Source organism: Halichondria panicea, chromosome 17 (assembly GCF_963675165.1).
Source record: "Halichondria panicea chromosome 17, odHalPani1.1, whole genome shotgun sequence".
Classification (NCBI taxonomy): domain Eukaryota; kingdom Metazoa; phylum Porifera; class Demospongiae; order Suberitida; family Halichondriidae; genus Halichondria; species Halichondria panicea.
The window spans coordinates 2,185,851-2,202,028 of NC_087393.1; the positions used below are offsets into that span (position 1 = coordinate 2,185,851).

Here is a 16,178-nt window from a genome sequence, read left to right on the forward strand (position 1 = left end):
TTAGATGAAAGCGGGGGTGATCGTAAAAAAATGTGTGTGACATCAATTATCTCTGGAACTAAAGTCTTATAAATACACCTTCACTGCCATGCACACCCCTGTATTAAAATTCTATGCCAGTTGACCTGATCAATCTTTCTTCACTGTTTGTATATAATTACTATAATAAGTGCTAACCTAGTGGCTAATCTTTCCTGCAGTCAGAGCTTGTTTAGTTAATGACCCTGTGCCATCGTGTTAGGTAAAGGTCATTAACTGAACCTAGACTAGAAGCTTTTTTTTTAGACCGAACATCGGTAGGGGTTGTGGCATGATTGTGAGCATAATAGGCACATTTTTTAGGGTGAAGAATTGTGCCTATTAAATAGGCACATTTTTATGAGAACAATAGGCAGGTTTTGGAAGAACAGGTCAGTACGAATCATATAGTGTAAACGTTTGTAGACGGTGGTCTGATGGTCGCGATGGAAGTACTGATACTAATTATCTCCTTGGCATTCTGTATTATAGATAAGAGTCATGTGACCATTATTTATAGTTTAATGTTACTTGTTAATAGGCAATTAATAGGTTGTTATCTTGAGTACGGTATCTTGAGCATAATCTACAAACCTCTAAACATCGGCCTAGGAATAAAGCTGTAACACTGAATTTGTAGCTGGCCTAGCAAGTAATTTGTAAGTACCAGATCACCACGTCCGCTTTGCTCTATCAGGTGGAACAGAGATGACTTCATACTGATTAAGAGCTGCACAGATGTTTACACACGCAGACACTATAAAAGTGACTGAATCCTCTCATGCCTATATACCTATTGTAGAGGAAGTACAGTGTACACACTTATCAATGACTTAATCTAAGCAGTATAATTATAGGGGGGAAAGTTCTAAGGACAGTAGACAACCACCTGACATTGAGCGTCAGGAAAACATCACCTTACATGAACTTGAAGACAAATAATATAATTCCTGTTAGGGATGGCCCTGTAAAATGTTATTGTCTGGCACACACATGCACAACTTCCTAATAGCAAAATCTCACACTCGCACTACAATTCAATACGTTTGTTGTCCAGCCTATACTGGCTGTTCTCTGTGGCTATAACTGTGCTCATAATGGCATCTGGATGAGCTAGGGGTCGAGACTACCAACAAGTCGCATAATGTAGAGGCTGCAAATGCACACTAAGTATAAATCGACGCAAGATCTGCAAAGCAGCCGAATAGTACTTAAGCTGATTTTGGCGATGGCAATTTATATACCTTGGGTGATATACTTTTACAGGTAGCTGTTTAGCACATTAATTTTAAATGCCCCATCAGACCGAATACTTACTTTAACCGCAATTACAGTAAAAAGTCTATATTTATACGATTAACCGGAAGTTGCTGCATATACAAGCAAAGTGCAATGATGCACACTTGTGTTTGCATACTGAGGTGCGATCATGCATGTATCATGCATTCATCTTACGTAGCATGTATGCATCATGCTGATGACCTAGCTAGGAGTACACTAACAACTAGGACTTCAATAGCTGTTAATAGTCACCACAAAGGATGTGGGTATCAGAGGGGTTTAATCTGGTAGATCTAGTCATGTCATTCCGACCCATGTATTCCATGCCTGGCGCTCATTTGCATTGTTCTAGCGCGCAGTGCGCATCACGCTATGACGGCATAGGGGCTTGCACTAACAAAGGGAGGAAGTAGAGCGTGTATAGTTATAGTTAACTACAGTAGTAGATCTAGTTTTATGATATATATGAACAAATTAGAAGAATCTTCAAACAGGCTAGATATATCTGTAGTGTTCTTTGGCGAATCCAACTGTCTTATTGTGATTAGATCTAGATAGCCAGATAGACATTCATGGCCACTAATCAATCACTTGGAAGAAACCAAAGACTACAGAGCTATTGCCTCACTGGAGTGAAGGAAACAGGAGCTGAGATTGGGAGAGGTTCTTATGCAGTCGTTGTTGAGCTTCGGTTTAAAGGGCTTAAGTGTGTCGGTAAGAAACTCTACCCCCATCTTTACAATGGTGTAGGGATGTTGCAGAGATTTGAAGAAGAGTGTGACCTTCTTGCTCAAGCCAGGCATCCAAATATTGTGCAATTTCTTGGTGTCACATTCAAAGAAGGCACCCACCTTCCTACAATTATTATGGAATTCATGCACACGACTCTATCAGCCTGTATTGATCGATATGGGGCGCTACCCCAAGAAATTAGCTATTGCATTCTCAATGATGTAGCTACTGCACTCTGCTATCTACACGGCAGTAATCCTCAGATTATACATCGTGATTTGACAGCTAACAACGTTCTACTGACTCGAGATATGAATGCAAAAATCTCAGATCTAGGAGTGGCAAAAATTCTCAACGTCACACAGGCTAGAATGATTCACATGACTACTTGCCCAGGAACCCCTGCCTATATGCCTCCTGAGTCACTAGAACATAACCCCACCTATGCTACCAGCATTGACTCTTTCTCTTTTGGAGTGACAATGGTTCACCTATTGAGCGGTGAGTGGCCTATACCCAGCAGTGCCACAATTATCGATCCTCTCAATCCAAATCAAATCACTCCGCGTACTGAGGCCGAGAGAAGGCAAACGTTTCTGGATGACATTGGAGAGGGCCACCCTCTAATGAGACTGATACTAGGGTGTCTCAGTAATAACCCCTCGTATCGCCCAAGTGCTGAGGACATCCTTCAAAGAGTGAATGCTGCAGCTGGAGATTACCTACCATCTTATGTGGACAAAATCGTTCAGATAACAGCTGAGAGTCAGCAGCAACAAGATATAGACGACCTTTGCAAGCAAATGAATGAATTTCATCAAAAGTACAAGAGCAGATATGGATCAAGAAAGCAGACAGAGACCGCCCACAGCAAACTTCGAGACAAGACAATTCAAGTACCTCCATCCGGCTTGATAGAAGAAGATCAACTGCAAACAGCTGTCAATTTTAGGGAAATGGAACAAAAAATGTCAGCCACACAGAAGGAACTAGAACTGAAGATCAGCCAATTAGAAAAAGAGCAAGCAAAGGTAGGTGAATTATAAGGGTAATACATTCACTGGAATAGTTTGAGCACATTTAAGAATAATAGGCATCGATTTTGTCGTCGTTACACTGATAAACAAAGATTGTAAATTAGTTATAAATAATCTAGCTAAGCTTTTCAGCGGCCGGGGGTCTATCCATCATACCAAGAGTATATAATATATATAGAGGAGAGAGTATCGAACGTAGGCATACTGTGCATCAGATGTATAAGAAAGTAGATTACATCATCCACACTTTGGATTGGTCAGTGTGCAAATTCCAAGCTTGTGACGGATACAGGAAGTCACGTTACTCTCCACATGCACAGTATATGCATCATTCGATACTAGCTCTCTCTCTATTTTAGTTATACTCTTGATCATACCTAATTACTATTGATAAATTATACCTGTTGATTGAAAGTAGAATAACATGTACGTACACACTTTCAATGTCACATTAATTAATTATTGACATAATTATTATTATTATACAGCTGATAAATCCGTTTTCAACTGATAGTCAACTTAAGTGGGCACAAGCTGCCGATCTTCCCGTCGCTATGGGAACCGCTCAATGTGTGACAATAGGAACAGACCTTTATGTCGGTGGAGGGGGCGTAGATGACAATAACGACGGTCAGCTGTTCAGGATTTATAACTACTGCTCAATTGAGAAGCTTTGGCACAAAACAGTACCGTCTCCACAGTGCTACTTTGGACTTGCGTGCATACAAGGAAAACCAGCTACAGTTGGCGGTATCTCAAGTTATTCAAACATGGTCACTGGAAAAATTTCAATATACGAAAAATCAAACGATACATGGACTGAGTGCAAGTCGGTGCCATGCATGCCTACACCGAGACTGCGTGTTTGTGCCGTGAGTACTGACGACTGCATTATTGCTTGTGGGGGATTCAATAGAAATAATGAATGTGTTAATACTGTTGAGATATTTCTGCACAAAACCAATCAATGGTGTTCCGCTACATCGCTGCCAGCATCGAGAGCTGGACTACGTTGTGCTATCATTAGAAGCAAAGCTTACTTCATGGGCGGATACTATCCTACAATGCGACTTACAGATACAACGAAGAACTGCTTCTGCGTCAACCTAGACTCAATTCAGCCAAACAAAAAAATCCAACTGGCATGGAAAAGCCTTGCTGATTTGCCCTTTCCTGGCTGTGCACCAGCGAATATGTGTGGAGCATTGATGGCTTTTGGTGCAGAAAAACAGCATCACGGCGTGTACTTTTATGAGCCCAACTCGAAACAGTGGATACGTATCAGTAATCTGCCACAGTATAGATTCAATCCAGGAGCTGCTGTACTATCCAACAACCAGTTAGTACTAGTTGGTGGCTGGGACACAGTAGGAAGAAGATCAAGCACTTTCATTGGCACGATAGAGAAGAATTAATACGTTACATGCAAGCATGCATGCATGCTGCTATGGTTACTGCATGTACTTTAAACTATACTCTGTACATGAATAATTATTACGTATACATTCATTTATCCATCACTGCACATGATTTTTATAATATCTACTCAGTCATAATAATGACTTCCATGCATGCATGACTGAATATTGGTATATTAGTAAAGTCAAACAGCTTGCAGAGGTCTTTGTTATACTATAGAGATGTACTAGGTCTCTCTCTCTATATTATTATATATAACAGGGTAGCGAGAAAATATGGGGATAGACTGAGTTTCGACAAAAATTATAGGGTTCATGCATTCACGACTCACATTGTCATATTCTCATGGAAGCTCATGGAACGTGTGGTGTCCAGCTGTATAGGTAGATAAACGTTTACACCTGGGGACCATGCATACATGCAATATTAAAAGTGAATTGGACATACAAATAGAAGTGTTACTGTTTTTCTTCCCTTTGAAACTGAGATGTCATAGTGTGCTAGTTTAGTTGTTCACTAACACCATATTAACTACACCTATAGCCTCAGTCCTAGCGTTCAATTAGAGAAAACCGCTAAGCACCAAGTACCAGCATTTATGTTAAAGGAAGTAATAAATTTGGGTACAATGTATTAGAGTAAATCTTGACTACAAAAGTTACGCTAAATCATGATTATAATGCTGAATGCATATAATATTATACAAATGTTATAAGGATACTGTTTGAGACTCAAAATCTATATGTAACGAACAGACCATTACTTAAAAAGTGGTAATTATGCAACAGGAACAGAGCTCAACTGTAGGTTGCAGTGTTTAAGTTCGCAAGTAGAGGCTCTCGATCAAGATCGAAATGGCGATTTTCCAGGAAGCCATCTATCTCAGGTGCACCATCCAATTCTTCCAGCTTCTCTCTCTGACAAGTCCCCTCTACTCTCTTAGCAATTAGCTGGATGAATGTACCCCATTTTGTGTTTCGTACTTTCTTCCAACTATACCATACTAAAATGCACACAAACATAAGGAGTGCAAGAAAAACTGATAGATACTCCATTTCTTTAGCTGAAATAGCAGCCACTGCAGCCATTAGTAGCAAATTGACTAAATAGAAGTTCTCCAGAATGTTGTTGCTATGCTTGTTATAGATGCCCAGGGGTAAACAGGAAGATATTATAAGAAGTCCCCCAACAATGAGAACTATGGAATAATTATATATGTAATAATTATGTTTGTTTGTCACTATTTCCGAAAATACTATAATATACAATTGCAATCAGTAGTCGACAGAGCAGAAGTAGGCCAGTCCAGAATCGGGCTCTATAGCAGTGTTAGGCCTTGTGTAAGAGTCCGTAAAGGGCTTCAAACGTTGTACACAATTGCAGCATTTCAGCTTAGGTAAACATTGTATAAATAACGTAAATATGATATAATTGCGAAAAGTACTCCAAAGATAAAGTGTGGAATATGTTTGCCTTGCAAGAAAAGGACGTTTGGATCACTTGCCCACAATATTCTAGTAACATTCCTGTCTTCTATTTGTATGTCTAATCCCAGCCACAAAAATGTTGTAATCACTGCACGCAGTAACTTGGTAAACGAGAGCAAAACAACTGTGGCTAGCACTTTCACTGAATTAATTCCAAACCATCTAGTTACTGAGACGTATTGTCGTAACTTAGCTAGGTCTGGACTCACCGCTAAGTTACCAACTCAGTACTGGTTTACAGTTGACAGTTTAATAGAGACTAAAAACATTGAGAACACACGTACATAAATAGTACACATAGAACAGGAAGTAAACTAAACCACAACATTCCTCCTTCCTTTAGTGAGGACTCACAAAATTAACTAATGACAAAAATCATCCAACTAATGACAAAACAATACCAATAAAATACCAGTTTCCAATCAATAACTACCATTTAGGTTCATATCGATCCACAGTCTTACGGTTACGCTTAGGGTATACTTTAATCGCAGTTGCAGGTTTTGAGACAACACCTTGACTAGGGGCGTCGACAGGTGGTTCTACACCAACTTCAGGTGAAGGGGAGCTGTTTCCAGGAGTACTATCAGCTTGAGGTGCATACGGTGTGGTCAATTCGTCAGGAAGAATTGCATTCGGAATAGGGACCTCTTCTGGCTCGGTAGGTTCGTCTACTGTTCGGTTCCGAACCTGGTCCACATGACACCTTCGCACTTGACCATTCTGCATCTTCGCTCGAAACGATACTGGTCCTGTCTTTTCCTGTATCACACCCGGTAACCAACGATTTCCTGACTGGTAATTTCTGACATACACCAGATCTCCGGGCTCAAAACTTCTTTCGCGAGCACGGTTGTCGTGTTGTTTCACCTGTTTTGCTTGTTGACGTTCAACTCTCTCTGCTGTGTTCGGTTTAAGCAGATCTAGACGAGATCGTGGTCGACGACCTAACAAAAGTTCACTTGGGGATTGTCCAGTGGTTGACTGTGCAGTTAACCTGTAAGCAAATAACACCGTTGCAAGTCTACTGCGCATCGAACCTTTTGTTTCCTTCTTAAGTCCCTTCTTAACTACTTGCACTGCTCGTTCAGCCAGGCCATTTGTAGAGGGGTGATAAGGGGCAGACAGAATTTGGTTGATACCATTTTTCTTCAGGAATCCTTTGAATTCTGCACTAGTGAAACATGTGCCATTGTCAGACACAACACACTCTGGTAGGCCAAATTGAAAAAACAAAAACCGTAGTTCTTCGATCACTACTCGGGATGTCGAGCCAGATGTTGGAATTGCTTCAATCCATTTTGAATGGGCATCAATGATAATCAAAAACATTTGTCCGTGAATGGGACCAGCATAATCGATATGCAATCTGGCCCACGGGCGTGTAGGCCAAGCCCAAGGATGGAGTGGGGCAACAGGTGGTTTTGACTGTTGTTGTTGACAGGGAATGCAATCTTGTACCGTCTCTTCGACGTCTTTCGAAATACCAGGCCACCACACATACATACGCGATAGTCCTTTCATGCGAGTGGTGCCAGGATGTCCTTCGTGCAGTTGTACGAGCACATCACCTCGGTAGGTCTTGGGTACCACCACACGATTTCCCCACAGCAAGCAACCATCATGTACTGAAAGTTCTTCTCGTCGCTCATAAAAGGGCATTAGACTGGTTTCCATGGCGGAACGGTGTGGCCATCCTTGTTGCACATACTGGTGAATAGTAGAGAGTTCTGGGTCTCGTCTGGTAGCCTCTTTGATATGTGCAGCCGTGATCGGTGAGGAATCGAGATGTTCCAGTAAGAGCACCAGTTCTGGTGGTGTTCGGTCATCAGGAACAGTGTCAGTTAAGGGCAGACGACTCAAAGCATCTGCATTACCGTGAGCTGTAGTGTTTCGGAACTTCAGCTCGTACTCGTACATCGACAGTGCCAATGACCATCGACGAATCCTTGCGGAGGCTTGTAATGAGGTTGGTTTCTGTCCACTCAGCAGGCTCAATAACGGTTTGTGATCCGTAATTAGAGTGAATTTTCGACCAAATAGGTATGCATAGAATTTCTTTACTCCGAAAACACAGGACAGTCCTTCCTTTTCAAGCTGCGAGTAATTTCTTTCAGCCGAATTCAAAGTCCTAGAAGCATAGGCTATCGGTCTCTCGGTACCATCAGGCATTTGGTGAGCAAGTACGGCTCCAATTCCGTATGCAGAGGCATCGCAGGCCAGAACAATAGGTAATTGGGGGTTGTAATGAGCTAACAGATTTGTTGATGTCAGCAGCTGTTTCGACCTGTTAAAAGCAAGTTCTTGCTCAGATGACCATTCCCATGGCACATCTTTGTTTAACAGCTTGTACAATGGTGTTAAGCGAGTGGCTAGATTCGGTAGGAACTTCCCATAATAAGAAATCAATCCAATGTAGGACCTCAGTTCCGTCACATTGGTAGGGGTAGGTGCTTGCTGGACAGCACGGACTTTCTCAGGTAAGGGTCGGATACCCTTAGCGTCAACCAGGTGACCCAAAAACTCGACAGATGGAGCCATGAACGTGCACTTGCCTCGTTTGGCTCGCAAACCAGCTTCGGATAGGCGTTTCAACACTTCCTCGAGTGATTTCAGGTTCTCCGCTTCGGTTGCACTAGAGATCAAAATGTCGTCCAAATACACCACTACCCCAGCAATACCCTGTAGCAGGGTCTCCATGGTCTTCTGAAAAATGCCAGGGGCTGATGACACTCCAAAAGGTAATCTCGTGTATTGGAACAACCCTTTTAGGGTGTTGATTACCACATAGTTCTGAGATTGGGTGTCAAGCTTTAACTGTTGATAAGCTTGTGTCAGATCTAATTTAGTAAAGATCTTTCCGTCAGCCAGGGTTGCAAATAAATCTTCCACCTTCGGCAGGGGGTAACGATGGAGTTTAGAAACGGGGTTAACTGTCATTCGAAAATCGCCACATATTCTCACACTCGTTCGATCACTCTTTAACACTGCCACAATTGGTGCGGCCCATTCAGCATAGTCCACGGGCTTCAGAGTGCCTTCCTGAACCAGCCTCTCCAGTTCCTCTTCAACTTTCGTTCGCATAGCATATGGAAGACGTCTGGCTTTGTTAAAACGGGGAACAGCATCAGCGTCCACTACAAGGGAGGCTTCTTGTCCCTGGTACGTACCTAGTCCTTTCTGGAACACATCGGGGTACTTGGCCAGTAAGTCCTGTAAACCTGGAGCTTGGGTATAGTGAATGTTAGACCAATTCAACTTAATAGCATTTAGCCAGTTCCTGCCAAACAACAAAGGTCCATTCCCTTGAACAACAACAAGAGGTAAGGTCACCTTTTTGTTATCATACACAACCTCAACATCAAAACTTCCCATTACTACAAGGGGTTCCTTTGAGTAGGTCTGTAAGTTGATATCAGATGGGTCTAAGCTCCTCCCTGGCCACAACTGTTTGTACTGTGACTCTGATACTAGAGATACTGAGGCACCTGTGTCTAGTTCCATACACACAGTAGTACCCTCTATACTCACGGGTACTTTTATTGGGGGCTGGTAGATCCTGTGGATTCCTCCAACTTCTTCTACCATCAGCAGGAAGTCTTCGTCATCTGATTCTCCAGACTCTCTTGCTTGGTTTATTCCAGCCCTTTTCTTATACTTGTCATGTCGGGGGAACTTCTTCGGGTTTGGGCGTCCCTTGGCAGCTCGACACATCTTTTGCAAGTGTCCCACTTTATGACACGTATCGATTGCACAGGATCACAATTAGCCCAGCAAGAAACCACAGGTATAGAGGAAATGCAAACTGAAGCCAAGCTTTTGCGTATTCATCCATCCCATCGTACAAGCATGCTGATAATCCAAAGTCTACATTTAACCATGCAATAGCTATCCTTAACACAAGGGAAAGAGCGTGATTGTGCTTGGTACTAGGAATAAAGATCGAAACACTTAAATGCACTACGTTTGCATAGAATATTATTCCACTCAGTTTCCCTTCAGAAACTATCAAGTTGGACAGTGTTAGAAACAAAATCAGAACAATTCCAGCTAGTGCAAATAGGATGAGAGGTTTGTTTGAACATGACCAACACTGTGATATTCCAAGAATTGCGCTCAAATTTTGGACACAACTACCACATAAAATTCCTGTCCTTTCAAATTGACATTGGGAATCCTGTTCCAGCTCTTTCGATAAACTGAAAGTTATATAATTCGTTGTTTCCTTTGATTCTGAGGTAGTATTATATGAGGTGCCGTTTGTGTCAAAACTATGTAAAAGTGAGACATATATATATGTCCATGGGTATTTATAAATGTCCATGGGTATTTATATATATCCACGGGTATTTATAAATACCCGTAGACATTTATAAATGTCCACAGGTATTTATAAATACCCATAGACATTTATATATGTCCATGGGTATTTATAAATGTCCATGGGTATATATAAATGTCCATGGGTATATATAAATGTCCATGGGTATATATAAATGTCCATGGGTATTTATAAATGTCCATGGGTATTTATTATATGTCCATGGGTATTTATAAATGTCCATGTGTATTTATAAATGTCCATGGGTATATATAAATGTCCATGGGTATTTATTATATGTCCATGGGTATTTATAAATGTCCATAGGTATTTATTATATGTCCATGGGTATTTATAAATGTCCATGGGTATTTATAAATGTCCATGGGTATATATAAATGTCCATGGGTATTTATTATATGTCCATGGGTATTTATAAATGTCCATGTGTATTTATAAATGTCAATGGGTATTTATAAATGTCCATGTGTATTTATAAATGTCCATGGGTATTTATAAATGTCCATGGGTATATATAAATGTCCATGGGTATTTATAAATGTCAGTGGAGGATGTGTGCTTTTCAGGGTGTGGTTTTGTTACATTACAAGTGATAGTCACATGACTGTTACATAACCTGCCACATGGTCACAACAATGGCTGAAGGCTCAATAAGTGTGAATGTTGGAGTGTTGTCTAGTGCCCTGGCTGTTGCAATTCAGCAAGCAGCTAGCAGTGGACAGTCACAGTCACCTCAAGTCCCTGCCAATCAAAGTCAGCACACTTCCAGTCAAAGGTACAAATGTAGTGTACAGACCCATGAAAGTTTCAGATATAGGCAGCATTTGATCATGCATCAGCCCACAATAATTTAGCATTACTAAGGAAGAAAGTGCACACAGGTATTACTTTATGTTGTGCATGCTGCATGCATGATAACACTTATTTTTCTGTCTAGGTCTTACGATGTTTACAGAAGCCTTATCGATTTGACACAAGAGTCTCCCGACGATACATTGCCAGCAATGACTGGACACCAATTAAAATATGTCAGTAAATCAGTTAGTAATTTTCTGTATATTACGGTATGATTTTATATGTGTTCTTATGAGACCAAAGGCTATGCTTCCCTTTTTCCCTTGTAGGGAGCTACTTTCAGTTGATTTGCCGATACAAAGAAGAAGAAATACACCTTAGCTAACCTTGGAATCCCACAAGAAGCTAGCCAGCCAGCTTGTATAAGTTCCCTAACTGCTTTTGTTGATCAATGTTTCAGCGCTTGTCTCGTGTATTGTATTGTAAAATTTGATTATTTTGTATTTTTGTGTTTGATTTGCGGCATTCTTACACATATATTTTCATTTTTGCCGATTGCCAGCAAAAATATACGGCCTACTCTGCTGCTTAAAGCGGCTGCTGCTCGATATAAAGTGGACTAAGCGGTTCCAAAATGTGTCCAGTTTTGTCAAAAAATCCACAATTATCAATGACGTATCGCATTATCTACACATACCCAAGAGCTGCGTAGAGCCACTAATTTGGGGAATTCCCCATTAATCGCAATGTACCAGCAATGTAAAGTGAGTGTATATGGCTGCAAGTAAGTATAGGCTAGCAGTCATTTACTTGAAGATAGTAAATGTGTACAATCTATCAGGATATATAGTATACTATATTATTATGTTGGGTAGAATTAATCATGATTCAGAGTCAAGTCGTGGCTGTTTGTTCATGTCTACTAAATCTAATGGAGTTTTTCGTATGTACTTTCGTTTCTTTCGCTTAAATTGTGATGTCTCGTCTATTCTCGCTTCAGCTTTCAGAACCTCCCCCACTGGGTCATGCAGATTACTGGAGAAGTAGTGTCTCTTGGCGTCATCATTATTTTTCTCCACCCCTAGAGAAAAAGGTGATTAAAATGTTATCTCTTTACACTCGAACTCACCTTGTCCACTAAACATCTTGACATTTCCGTATTTTGAAATAAAGTAAGGGAAGTGAAAGACCAGTGTGTGCATATAGGGCGTAATATTCTTTTCCTGAAACCCTTGACACTTGTGCTTCAAGCTCAAGAAAAGCCTTATCCAGTCTTTCGCCTATCATGATAGATTATAGTAAATTAGATACAATGGTTCTCCCTACTAGTAAACTAACACTATACCTTTTGCTCAACCACTTCACTGGGAGGTGGAGTCCAGCTAGAAACCATCTTATACAAAGAGAGAAATTCCTATAGAGCCAGACCATATAAATAATTATGTTTGTAAAATGCGAAGGGAAATTTAATTAGTACTCACTGTCCAAAGTTGGGCCATTTTAGCTTGAATTTCTTCCTTCAGTAGGTCAGCAAACCTCACTGGGAGACGTTCCAGAAACTTCTTGGTGTCGTTCCCCTGCAGTGATGTCCATTCGTAATGTCCAGAAGCTTTGCCATCTGGACCCCTTGCTTCCCATACCCTGAACGTGATACCACAGTCTTTAACGATCGTCTGTAGTGTTTGTAGGTGAGTGAGTATATGTGCGTTTCCTTGTCTGTCTTGTTTAGCAGATGCCACTATCTCTAGAATGAGATTTCTTGTTAAAACGTCAGCTATACGTAGGAGTAGGTGTAGCTCATCGGGTATTATATGGTCTGGCTCTATGTTCAGTAGTGGTGTTGTAATTGATCCTAGTCGTACACTTGCTGGTTTACTGCTGGGAAGTGCGCCTTTTGCTTGTAGGGAACTCAATGTTCTTGCATTTGTTACGGTGTAGTCAGCCCTATCCTTTGACATATCCCACCTATAGCGGCAAATGGGGAAGCTAGGTTTAAGCATATAATAATTATAGATATACCTTTCATCCTTCTTGATGGTACACCAGACACAAGCGTACATAGAGGTTGCTTTGTTGAGGCCCATACTCAGTAAAAGAAACTAATAATGCAATTTTTATAGTCAGTAATTAACTATACATTCTCACCTTGTAATCACTACCCAGGAAAAACTCAAGGCGGTACTCTGTTTCATCAACAGTGAGTAGTGGGTGTGAAATGATGTCGTTCAACTCCTTCAATACCTCAGATAGTCCTGAACTAATTGTTTCATACGACTCTTCGGCTTTTAGGCCAGCAAAAGTATGATTGCCTGTATGAATGTCAATATAAAAATATTTTCACCACTTTCTCGTTTAATATTTTTATTGTTAAGCTTACCCATGCCTGATAAAACATTGTCTTGAATTTCTGGAAATGCAAATGAGAGAAGTATGATATTGGATGATCTTGTGAATCTGGCTCCGTCACCACTGAGTTTTACTTTTACTGGTTGGGTGATAGCTTTCCCTGAATGAACCTAAAATAATAATCCATAATAATAATGTATAATTTCTTCTTTACTTACGATCTTAGCTAGCTCTTCCTGGATTGCAGCTTTCGGTGGTCTATAAGCACCAGGATAAGGACCTTCGAGATGTCGGATGTCGAGAGAGTTGTTAATTGAGAGGCGAGCATCCTTGATTCGGTACAGTGGTGGTAAATCAGATGCGACGCTCAATTCATGATAAGCTTCGTCACTCACAGCAAACCTGTCAAGTACATAAAGAGCTTGCTGTACCCTCGCAGAATCGTTTGGTGAAAGAGCTGGCGTTTGATGTTGTGGCTTGTGAGATGGGCTAGATAAAAAATTGAATTTGATGGGAGATCCTGTCTGTTTGCGTAGCTCTAAAGATTCTGGCTGAAGACCGAATGATTCACAAAACCAAAGCGCTTGCTCTGCAGAGCTCTTACAGTGTGCTAGCTTTCGTTTTACCTGTCGTGGTGATACCTCGTGAACTTTTTTGCCTTTGTTGATGTGTGCTGTGGTAGGTCTACTTGTTTCGGGGATTGTTGTTGGCTGTGGAGATTCAGTGGATAGTTGCTGCTCAATTTCAGAATACGATTCTGCTTCTCCATCAAGCACGAAGAGGTTGTATTCTCCAGCAAGTACGGCATACCTCCTTCTTCCTTTTAGCCCCCGTATCCTTCTTGCTACCTTGCTAGCTTGTTCTGCAAGCCTTTTCTCCAGAAGATCGCTTTGTGCTAGTTTAACTATTGTTACCATGCTATTAACTAAGCTAATGAATGTCTCTTCTGCCTTCTTGTTCATGTACCAATGATGCAGCAACTCGATAGGAATAGAGAGAGAGAAGTTTGGCTGTACTTGTGGTTCTGTGTGGCTGAAGTCAGAGTACTTCTTTGCTGAATTTGAGATGGTGATGGACAGGCTCTCTGCTCTTCTGGACTGCTTGTTTACTGCCATAGCTAGGAGGCCCGGGATAATGGAACAAAAGGTCCCTTGAGCTGTTATGTAACAAAATTAATTAGCCATGTCAATATGAGTGGGCGGGTGAATAGGCTGCGGTGTTATCACCCACTAAATTAACCACAGTACTCATTCAATAGCATGATAACACTTCTCAGATGCATTATGGCGGGTTAATAAGCTGCGGTCCTCCTGAGAGAACGTTAAGGCCTAGGACGTAGTCACACTTATCAAAAGGATAGTGTTAGTTTTGGCTAAAGTGCTGGACCGGAAACCCCCACCTCCACCGGAAATGACCAGGTGGTATAGGTGAAGGTTAGGGGAATCCCCCAAAACCTAGGGGAATCCCCCCAAACCGGCCCAGCACAGATCACGTCTCCACAAGGCATGCCTTAAAGGCAAGCCTCATAAAGACGGAGAGGGTGGGTGGGATGATATCGACAGCAGTTCGAGCCTGAAGACACGGTAGAATACACGAGGTAGGAATATGATCTGCGCATGTGCAAACCGGTGCGGTCCTCCTTATTAACCCGGTCTAACTATCATTAAACCACACTTAATAAGCTGCGGTCCTCCTGAGAGAACGTTAAGGCCTAGGACGTAGTCACACTTATCAAAAGGATAGTGTTAGTTTTGGCTAAAGTGCTGGACCGGAAACCCCCACCTCCACCGGAAATGACCAGGTGGTATAGGTGAAGGTTAGGGGAATCCCCCAAAACCTAGGGGAATCCCCCCAAACCGGCCCACAAAGGAAGGCACAGCCTGCCCCCCAAACTATGCCACCTCAGCCCAACCTGTACGCTCCCTGGGATGCATGGACTCTCCACATCATACACATCATGATAATTATTGACAGTGACTGTGACCTTATGCACACAATAAACGTGAATAATTTGCTAACTGACTTCTAGGTGTCCTTATGTAGTCCAAATAGGCCACACTCCGCCATCTTCCCAGCGTTTTGATAGCCGAATCCTCAAAACCTTTAGCCGCTGCTGTGGTAGCCGCTCCAATGCGGAAGCTATGGCCGTTGTACTTGGACTCATCTACTCCTGCTGCCGACAGAGCATCCCGGATGGCTTCTACAAACCGTAACCGGGTCAGCATACGACCATCCTTAAACTTGAACAGGGAGCCTTCTGCCCGACCCCGAAGCCGCAGATATGACAGTATTGCCTGCACTGGGCACAAATCAGAGTCCGTTTTACCCAGAAATAAATCAACGCCTCGTCGAAAAGGGTCTGTTTTGGATTGCTTGATGGTGACCCGGACCACCGTGGGTAGCTTAGGGTTGTCAATCGCTATGTCGCTGACGATCAAGTGACACGACGGGTCAAATTTATCGTCGCTGGGTACAGACATTTCCCCGATACGAAGAAAACCAAAGAAGGCCAGGCAACAAGCCGCCCAGAGCATAACCGTATCGTGGCCACCAGGGGAAGAGTCCCACACTGCCTTCATTTTCCTCAGTAGGAGGGGGGACATGGGCAGTCTTTCTCTTTTTCCCTGACACTTAGCAGCTTCGCATCTCTTAATACCGCGTAGGGTATATTCCAATCGATGAAGCACAGATGCAAAAGGGTCTGGTTGGCTCTCCGCAATG

General features: G+C 41.9%; 5 protein-coding genes and 1 long non-coding RNA gene across 9 annotated transcripts; 2 read left to right on the forward strand and 4 right to left on the reverse strand.

Annotated features, from left to right (window-relative positions):
- Positions 1-1,688: 1,688 nt before the first annotated feature.
- On the forward strand, positions 1,689-4,663 carry LOC135351072 (serine/threonine-protein kinase WNK1-like). The gene is made up of 2 exons (XM_064549980.1): positions 1,689-3,062; positions 3,557-4,663. The coding sequence occupies exons 1-2, from the start codon at positions 1,872-1,874 to the stop codon at positions 4,481-4,483; spliced, it is 2,118 nt and encodes a 705-aa protein (XP_064406050.1). The 5' UTR covers positions 1,689-1,871; the 3' UTR covers positions 4,484-4,663.
- Positions 4,664-6,222: 1,559 nt separating this feature from the next.
- Positions 6,223-10,141, reverse strand: LOC135351507 (uncharacterized protein K02A2.6-like). The gene has a single exon (XM_064550513.1). It carries the CDS (start codon positions 9,686-9,688, stop codon positions 6,404-6,406), a length of 3,285 nt encoding a protein of 1,094 aa, XP_064406583.1. The 5' UTR covers positions 9,689-10,141; the 3' UTR covers positions 6,223-6,403.
- Positions 10,142-10,791: 650 nt separating this feature from the next.
- LOC135350828 (uncharacterized) lies at positions 10,792-13,519 on the forward strand. The gene is made up of 6 exons (XR_010399288.1): positions 10,792-11,091; positions 11,254-11,344; positions 11,441-11,895; positions 12,112-12,204; positions 12,635-12,799; positions 13,275-13,519. It is a non-coding gene; the product is annotated as an uncharacterized LOC135350828 (long non-coding RNA).
- On the reverse strand, positions 11,919-13,390 carry LOC135350806 (uncharacterized). Of its 3 annotated transcripts, XM_064549646.1 has the most exons (6): positions 13,257-13,390; positions 13,131-13,210; positions 12,593-13,076; positions 12,457-12,525; positions 12,241-12,391; positions 11,919-12,192 (listed from the first exon to the last, which is right to left on the reverse strand). In XM_064549646.1, exons 2-6 carry the CDS (start codon positions 13,193-13,195, stop codon positions 11,993-11,995), a joined length of 969 nt encoding a protein of 322 aa, XP_064405716.1. In that variant the 5' UTR covers positions 13,196-13,210; positions 13,257-13,390; the 3' UTR covers positions 11,919-11,992. The 3 variants fall into 3 exon arrangements, with proteins under 3 accessions (XP_064405716.1, XP_064405715.1, XP_064405717.1); XM_064549645.1 differs by having other exon boundaries at positions 11,920-12,192; positions 12,593-13,210; XM_064549647.1 differs by lacking the exon at positions 13,131-13,210 and having other exon boundaries at positions 11,920-12,192; positions 13,257-13,379.
- LOC135350804 (uncharacterized) lies at positions 13,397-14,688 on the reverse strand. 2 transcript variants are annotated; one of them, XM_064549643.1, is made up of 2 exons: positions 13,676-14,681; positions 13,397-13,627 (listed from the first exon to the last, which is right to left on the reverse strand). In XM_064549643.1, the coding sequence occupies exons 1-2, from the start codon at positions 14,570-14,572 to the stop codon at positions 13,397-13,399; spliced, it is 1,128 nt and encodes a 375-aa protein (XP_064405713.1). In that variant the 5' UTR covers positions 14,573-14,681. The 2 variants fall into 2 exon arrangements, with proteins under 2 accessions (XP_064405713.1, XP_064405714.1); XM_064549644.1 differs by having other exon boundaries at positions 13,490-13,617; positions 13,676-14,688.
- Positions 14,689-14,945: 257 nt separating this feature from the next.
- On the reverse strand, positions 14,946-16,060 carry LOC135351407 (uncharacterized). The gene is made up of 2 exons (XM_064550392.1): positions 15,481-16,060; positions 14,946-15,067 (listed from the first exon to the last, which is right to left on the reverse strand). Exons 1-2 carry the CDS (start codon positions 16,058-16,060, stop codon positions 14,946-14,948), a joined length of 702 nt encoding a protein of 233 aa, XP_064406462.1.
- Between the last annotated feature and the right edge of the window lie 118 nt (positions 16,061-16,178).

Excerpts from the sequence above, each read along its gene's own strand:
- LOC135351407 (XM_064550392.1), bottom strand. The coding sequence starts at position 16,060 with ATGTCCCCCCTCCTACTGAGGAAAATGAAGGCAGTGTGGGACTCTTCC. Across the intron at positions 15,068-15,480 it reads CTACATAAGGACACCTAGAA|ATCATATTCCTACCTCGTGT; the intron begins GTCAGTTAGCAA and ends GCACATGCGCAG.
- LOC135351507 (XM_064550513.1), bottom strand. The coding sequence starts at position 9,688 with ATGTGTCGAGCTGCCAAGGGACGCCCAAACCCGAAGAAGTTCCCCCGA.
- LOC135350806 (XM_064549645.1), bottom strand. The coding sequence starts at position 13,195 with ATGGGCCTCAACAAAGCAACCTCTATGTACGCTTGTGTCTGGTGTACC. Across the intron at positions 12,526-12,592 it reads AAATGGCCCAACTTTGGACA|GAATTTCTCTCTTTGTATAA; the intron begins GTGAGTACTAAT and ends CTGGCTCTATAG. Across the intron at positions 12,392-12,456 it reads GTGAAGTGGTTGAGCAAAAG|GCGAAAGACTGGATAAGGCT; the intron begins GTATAGTGTTAG and ends CTATCATGATAG.
- LOC135351072 (XM_064549980.1), top strand. The coding sequence starts at position 1,872 with ATGGCCACTAATCAATCACTTGGAAGAAACCAAAGACTACAGAGCTAT. Across the intron at positions 3,063-3,556 it reads TAGAAAAAGAGCAAGCAAAG|CTGATAAATCCGTTTTCAAC; the intron begins GTAGGTGAATTA and ends ATTATTATACAG.
- LOC135350804 (XM_064549643.1), bottom strand. The coding sequence starts at position 14,572 with ATGGCAGTAAACAAGCAGTCCAGAAGAGCAGAGAGCCTGTCCATCACC. Across the intron at positions 13,628-13,675 it reads AGGAAGAGCTAGCTAAGATC|GTTCATTCAGGGAAAGCTAT; the intron begins GTAAGTAAAGAA and ends TTATTATTTTAG.